Here is a 7,617-nt window from a genome sequence, read left to right on the forward strand (position 1 = left end):
TTGCTGGGTCATAAGGGAGTTCTATGGATAGTTTTTTGAGGAACCTCCACACTGTTTTCCAGAGTGGCTGCACCAGTTTACATTGCCACCAACAGTGTAGGAGGGTGCCCGTAAGGAGAGAGATTTTTCAATTGATAGAAATTCTAAAAGGGCAGTATTGAACTAGATTGTAGATATTTGCTCCCTATTAACCTCTCTTATTTTGGTTTAAAATATGGAATAGGGACACAGGGTAGGCATAGAAGAGTCCTACAGAAACTAAGAAATATGGGAGGCTACTTTCCAGTATGTTTAGTAAGAATTCAACACCTACCATAAAAACTTGTCAAGGATTTTCAACTTTTCTAGAAAAGTAATATACTCAGTTAAATAATTTTAAAATACAGTGATTTATATGTAAATGCTGGGTTGCTTCACAAAGCTGTATTACTTAGTGGGATGGAAGAGGTTACTAGGATATGTCTGTATTAATATGAAAAACTATAAAAAGGTACAGAAAAGGCAAAAAGAGTAGGATTGAAGGGGGTATGTGTGTACAAAATAGGATTTCAAAAGATGAATTATTTTCTTTGGTACAATTGAAAATTCTAGAACTATCTTTTACCTTCAGCTAGACAAGGAACTATCTTAATTCTTCAACGGTTTAGGTAAAGTCATGTTAACTATAGGTAGGAGGCTTGTGTATGGCCTGAACAGACTCATAATTAAACAAGACAATAATTTAGGGACATATCAAAATTTTTAAACTCTTTTTTAATATGACACTTCATTTCTAATTGATACTGAAACCCCATTTTAAAAAGTTCCAACCCTGGGGTGCCTGAGTGGCTCAGTCAGTTGAGCATCTGACTCTTGATTTTGGCTTAGGTTATGATCCAAGGATTATGGGATGGAGCCCCATGTCAGGTTCCATGCTGAGAGTGGAGCTTGTTTAAGATTCTCTTTCTTTCTCTCTCTCTCCTCTCTCCCTAGCTTGCATGCTTGCTCTCTTAAAAAAAGGGGGAAGGCACCTTGGTGGCTCAGATGGTTAAGTGTCTGACTTTGGCTCAGGTCATGAACTTGCGATTCATGAGTTTGAGCCCTGTGTCGGGCTCTGTGCTTACAGCTCAGAGCCTGGAGTCTGTTTTAGATTCTGTTTCTCCCTCTATGTCCCCACACCCCCTGCCTCCACCCCCAAGCCTCACGTTCTCTCTCTCTCAATAATAAATAAACATTAAAAAAAAATTTTAAGGTTCCAACCCTAATGCAATTTACATCCATCCAAATGTTAGATATAACATTTTATATTAACAATGCATTAATTTTAGTTTGTTTTCACTGAAGCACTGTTTGCATGATTGGATTTCTAAGCAACCCTTAGAATCTGAAACTTCTATAAGTTATGGTAGAGTAACTGAAAGTTATGCAACTTACTCAAACACAAGTGTTGAATATCAATTTGAAGTCTCTCAAACACTGAATTTTTCTTCCTGTGTTTGCCATCTACCTGCACAAAAAGAACATTATCATAACAATAGCTTTTTATGTTTAAAAATATTTTAATTTGTTTTCAAAATTTGGAGGAAATAATTTCCCATCTTATTTTTTAATATTTAAAAAGCAGAATCACTAATTAAAAAATTTAAGATTATATATTCTTTAATGAAAACTCCAAAATAACAATTATCATGCATTTTTAAAAGGCTTGAAACTTTTATGAATTGTTATGTATCATTTCCTTAACTTTAAAACGTCCCAACTCACTGATGAAGGAATGTTAGGTGACTAACCTAAGATTATTTGCCAGCTCCTTTGCCTTTGCTAGTCTGTAATATACTATTTTTGGCTCATTCCTCTTACTCTCTCTGAAAGATCACACCATTCTGATCTATGTCCATGTGCCTATGACTTATAAATCCACACTGTGGCCCAAATCTTTTTGATGAACACCGGACACATAGCCAGTTGTGAACTAGAAAGCTCTTCTTCAACAGCAAACTCATTCAACACTGAACTCTTCACTTCTTTCTCCAAACCTGTTCTTCCTCTTCCTCCTTCTATATTCCCCATCTCAGATAAAAGGCACCACCAGTCACTTAAAGCCATAAAGTGTCACCTGAAATAACTTCTCTCTCATTCTTAATTACTAACAAATCAACAAGTCTCCTTGCTTCAAAAATCTTAGCATTTCTCATACTTTTTCTTTCTTCTCCATCCTACTGCAACAGCCTCAGTTCTGGCTCATTTCTTACCTGGATTACTGGAAAATTATCTTATCATTAATCTCATTAATGATCACTATCTTATCAATAATCCATTTTTGGGGCACCGGGGTGGCTCAGTCAGTTGAGCCTCAGTTGCGAGTCAGTTGGCTTGGATCATGACCTCACGGTTCGTGGGTTCGAGCCCCTGTGTCAGGCTCTGTGCTGACAGCTCAGAGCCTGGAGCCTGTTTCAGATTGTCTTCCTCTCTCTCTCTGTCCCTCCCCTGCTCATGCTCTGTCTCTCTCAAAAATAAATAAATATTAAAAATAGTAATAAAATAAAACAATAAAAAGCCTTTTTAGTGTCTTCACCAACTCTTACATTTACATACTCTTTCAATCTCTCAGTGGTTACTTCCTCTGGGAAACCTCCCATGACTCACACTACACTGAGGTTGCTGTTCTATTTTCATGATCCTATGGCTTCTGGTACTTTGATTATTATCATAGGAGACTTAGCAAACTACCAAAATACTCGTAAGTCTGCCGCACTAGATGTGAGCTTCCAAAGACAAGAACTCAACTTGTTCCACTATCTCCAGCATGTAGCAGGCCAAAGTCCAATGCCTTCCCTTGGCATAAAATATGATAGCTTCTAGAGTCTAGCCCTCCTCTCCCACCTCATCACCACTAAACTCCATTTGGAACCATGCATTCCCATCACAGAGAACTGTTTCCATGTTTCCCTGTTGTTTCAGGCATTTGGTTACACTGTTCATACTTCGTAGACTGCTTCTTAAACCCTCTATCTAGAAAATGACAATTCTTTCAAGACAGAGCTCAGGCATCACCTTTCCTATATAGCCATTTGCATTCCTTCCCTGCAATAAAACATGTCACTCCCTCTTCTGAACCCACATATTTTGATACTTTTCTATAATTATTCATCTTTCCTTTCTAAATATAAGTAAATGTTTCCTGAATAGTAGGTGGCACAATAGGTTAGGACCCAAGACTTGTAACTCTTAGCTTGAGTTTGGCTCTTTCCACATATTTTCTTATCCCTGCAAAATTTTAAGAACTCAGCTCAATGGCTGATCTAAAATTTAGATTAAAAGATGTACCTTTAGTTTAGGTCATTAATATAACTAAAACAAAAAGCTGTATCAAATCAAGCTGATCTAAAATTTAGATTAAAAGATGTACCTTTAGTTTAGGTCATTAATATAACTAAAACAAAAAGCTGTATCAAATCAACACAAAACATTCACTTTCTTTAAAAGACATGTGTCTCAGTATCATTCTTTCTTTCTTTCTTTTTTTTTAACAAGTGCAGAGTTTAGTTACTAATATGCTGCCATGATTTCACTTACCTTGAATCTCGTGGTCACCTTTTCTACTAGGATGAAGTGAACTTTTTCAGCATCTTTTAAGGCAATATCAACCCAATGAGATAATTTTCCTTTTCCTGCTCCAAACTCAACAAAACATCTTCTTGGACCAAGTAACTTTAATTTTTCAATGTTACCTAAAATAGAAGCCTGCAAACTTCACAAGATTATTTTATAAACTAGAGCAAACACATTTGGCTCAAGTGGGGAAACAGCAAGGTAATTTCTACATAAGGCAGCATGTGCACATTGATTAATTTTTGTTTGGCTTTAAATTTTTTCTCTTGCTTTAAAATTTTTAAAACACAGTACTCAGAACCATATCCATGCCAAAAGTTTTTAATATATGTTTCCACATATTGTTTTTGAAATGGAAAGATTCTGTACCCTGAAAGATAAACTAAACAAGATCTCATTAATAACTATGTTTAGAAAGAATGTTAGCTTTTGACAAATGAACAAAAGGCCAATTTTAGCATAGTTACTATGGCCTAAACATACCTGCTGTTTCAGGTGTTTGGTTGCAGAATCACCATTTTTAGGGTCATTAAGGGCATCATGCAATGCTGGATGGGACATAATTTGATCTTTAAGTGTAGCGTTCAAACCTGTGCCAAATATAAGCACAATGCTTAAGCAACCAAACATGAAACCGTAGGGCTTTGAACAATGGTAGTAACATCTTTTAAACCACACTGGTATCAACTCATACAGCACCTAGTTATTCTAAAAATTTTAACTTGCAACTGGAGGCAGACTTACCTTCGCTTGCTTTCTGCAATTTCTTAATTAACTTTTCCAACTGCTCTTCAGAGAGAGAAGAAATTGGAACCTACATACAAAAATGGGGCATGAGCTGGTCTGGGAACTAACCATTACTAATAATAAAGATTCTACAGAAAAATGCATTCTAAATTCAAAACAATTAATTTATACAAACAAAAAATTGGAACACAGCTTATTCACAGTGTGGAGATGGGTTACAAACACCTTTTAAAATTAAATATTAAGTCAAGTACTTACTAATTGTTCAGGTATTTCTGTTTCATCGTTTAAGCCTGCATTAATATCTTGAATAAAGAAGTCCTTAATAAAAACAAAATCACAACAATACTGTTATTAAGGTGAAGAGCTCACAAAAATTAAGCTGAAAAACTGATACTTCTCTTTTTCCCATGCCCTGTACCTGCCATCCTCCCTTTCTCCCATTTAGGAATAAAATATCACTGAGCACCTACTGTGGTCTTTAATTTGCTTTAGGTGTCAAGGACTTACCACAGCAGAGAACAGAACAGACAAAAATCTCTATGTTCTCATGGATCTTATATTCTAGTGAGTTGTTATCTGAATAAATGTTTATGTCTAAAGAAATTCACTAGTAATTTCTGTTAAAGTTTTCACCTGTCTACAGCACATGAACGGAAGACTGTGTCAGTTTTACTTATGGCATTAGAACTAAAACAACAAAGTAACAACTATATTTGGCTGTTTATCAGATAGGCAGCAGGTCTAAAAGCAAATAAGATACAGACATTACAAAGGCTTAGATCTGATTTCTTCTATTTTATACATTTTGTGTGATATGATAAATATCTTTAATTTTTTATTCAAGTGTGGGGGCAGCTCATCCTTTAATGTCAGGGTCACCTAGAGTTCTGTCTCGTGCTCTATTTTCTGCTATGTCTTGAGTCCCCTCTTTTACTCAGCTCTCCCCTTATATTCTATACCCCAGTCATGTGCAATGCCCAGTCCCGGACAAAGCTCTCCTACTTCTAGGCCCTTACAAATGTTTTCTTCCCTGTTTGGCAGATTTTCCTCTGGCCATTATGGGATACTCTTTCAGAGAAACTTCCTGACCCCTTCCCCATCTCTTTCACCCCGTCTTTCTCCCAGAAAAAGGATTGGATACACCTGCTTTATTCTTTCATAGCACTCTGTACTTAATCAATTTTAATATACACAATATTGTATATTTTGTCTATCACCAGACTGTAATGTTCTTATAGGCAGGGTACTTGGTACAATGTCTGGCATAAATGTTCAATTAATATCTATGGAATAAACAAGTTCTTCCTTCACTCTTCTGATCTCTTACCCAGGTTAAGTAAAAATTCAAGGCCTATGACTGGTATGTTATTTGACCTCCAAATTAACCACTCTACTGACTTTCAGACTCCTATATCCAACTCTTGGTTTTTAGCCACGGAGTTGTATTGATTCTGCTACCCAAATAATTCTTGCATCTATTCCCTACCCTTTCTATCCTTTCATTTAGTCTCTTATCATGTCCCTTCTGGATTTCAGCAATAGCCTTTAACTAGTCATTCTAATTCCAAGCCATCCTCCCACACTACTGAGAGAAAGTTTTGTAAGAGGTAAATCTGGCCACACCGTTCTCTAACTGAGAATCTTTCAGTACCTCCCCACATCTTTCACAATAAAGTCCAAGTTCTTTGAAAGTCTCAATGTGGTTTCTCAATTCCTGGCTTTGCACATATAGTTCTTTCCACCTAGGACTTTTTTTTTCTTTTTCCACCAAATCAAGACTCAGCTCAAGTGTTTTTCTCTCTGCAAAGTTTTTCTTGACCCCTTGGATATAATTTTAAGTTTTATAAAAGTATGTTCTCTTATTGCATATTGACTTCTTTCACTGAACTTATTAAATACCCATTATTTACAAGTTTACTTACTCATTTCAAACTCCTTGAAGGCCGGGATCATATTTTATTGAAATAAATTTAGTAAGCACTAAATAAATATTTTGAATAAAATATGAAATTATTCTTTAAATAACACTCTTGTATAAAATTCTATTATCTGAATTAGGACTCTAAATGGATTCACGGTCTATATATATACTCAAAAGTAATTACTACACTCAAGCCTTCTGAAGCAAGAGCCTTGTTAAATATTTACATTTGTAATGAACTAAGTACATATAAACATTACATACTACACATTTCACCATTCAGTTTTATTGATCAAACACTTACAGGTTTTGGCTTCTCTCTTGAGTTACACTTTTTCAAATGTTTTGCTAGTTGATCTTCATATACTGTGCTAAATTTAAAGAGAAAATTATTAAAATAATAAGACTTGTGACAATCTTTCTAGCATAGAAAAACCCTTATCTGACCCATACTTACTGTTTTGGATCTAAAGGACACAGAATTCTTTTCCGAGCATTTTCTTCCTAATAAAGAAAAATGATATATTTATTTGGATAAAAAAATATTAAGTTCATTGCCTATAGATACTAGATATAATTTCAGTGTAACCATAAGCTTATGCATTCCCAAAACAAGGTAAGGAAACTTTAAAAGGACATTAATAAAACATTGGCAAAATCAGGTCACAGAGTCTGACACAAAAATCTCCAATGCAGCTGGTTTATGTATATGTGAGCAAATACCGTTTGGACAACAAGGGTTTATAGCTTCACATAGGTTACAGAAAAGGCCTACTTAGGGAATTTTGAATCTGTGATAGCACTGATTATAATTTGCACTATTATTTTAAGCACCCCTAAGAAAAATCTGCTGCCAGTTTAAATTATGACATGTAATAGATTTTAAGGTGCATTCTGATTTGAGATGTTAAAATGTAAGAAAAAGAAATACCTTAGAAACAAGGAAATATGGTATTTTAACCATTTGGTATGTGGCCATATTCTACTGGCTTTGCAACTCCTCAGTATAGCAGAGCTTGTTTGTTTCTAAGTGAGTTTAACTACATGTGCTTGAAAAAAACAAAGGAAAATTAACAGTGCTAGCAATTCTATTTAATATTCTTATGAATCTGTATGCAACAGGATAGTGTAATAGTTAAAACCATAGGTCAGTCGGACTGCCTAGGTATATCTATCAACTCCTAAGTCTAAGACTTGAGGTAGGCTTATTGCCTCACCTGAAAGATGAGAATATGTCCCACCCTCCTAAGGCATGGAAAAATTAAGTGAGCTAATAGTAAATTTTAAAAATTTGCTCAGCATGTCACTGGCCATATAGTAAATGCTGTGTTCCCTGTTATTATTAACAATTCTTT

The 7,617-nt window shown here is 35.2% G+C and overlaps 1 protein-coding gene across 3 annotated transcripts in view; it reads right to left on the reverse strand.

The window, feature by feature from the left end:
* TRMT13 (tRNA methyltransferase 13 homolog) overlaps positions 1-7,617 on the reverse strand; it is a 19,720-nt gene that overhangs the window by 9,902 nt on the left and 2,201 nt on the right. Inside the window, exons 2-8 of one of the 3 annotated variants that reach the window (XM_029946454.1) lie at positions 6,720-6,766; positions 6,567-6,633; positions 4,597-4,659; positions 4,336-4,405; positions 4,075-4,181; positions 3,556-3,723; positions 1,414-1,486 (exon numbers count right to left, since the gene is read on the reverse strand). In XM_029946454.1, coding sequence (XP_029802314.1) covers positions 1,414-1,486; positions 3,556-3,723; positions 4,075-4,181; positions 4,336-4,405; positions 4,597-4,659; positions 6,567-6,633; positions 6,720-6,766 — 595 coding nt within the window. The remainder of the gene's footprint in view (positions 1-1,413; positions 1,487-3,555; positions 3,724-4,074; positions 4,182-4,335; positions 4,406-4,596; positions 4,660-6,566; positions 6,634-6,719; positions 6,767-7,617) is intronic. The other 2 variants (XM_029946456.1, XM_029946455.1) reach the window with 2 other exon arrangements.

This window comes from Suricata suricatta, chromosome 8 (assembly GCF_006229205.1).
Source record: "Suricata suricatta isolate VVHF042 chromosome 8, meerkat_22Aug2017_6uvM2_HiC, whole genome shotgun sequence".
NCBI lineage: Eukaryota > Metazoa > Chordata > Mammalia > Carnivora > Herpestidae > Suricata > Suricata suricatta.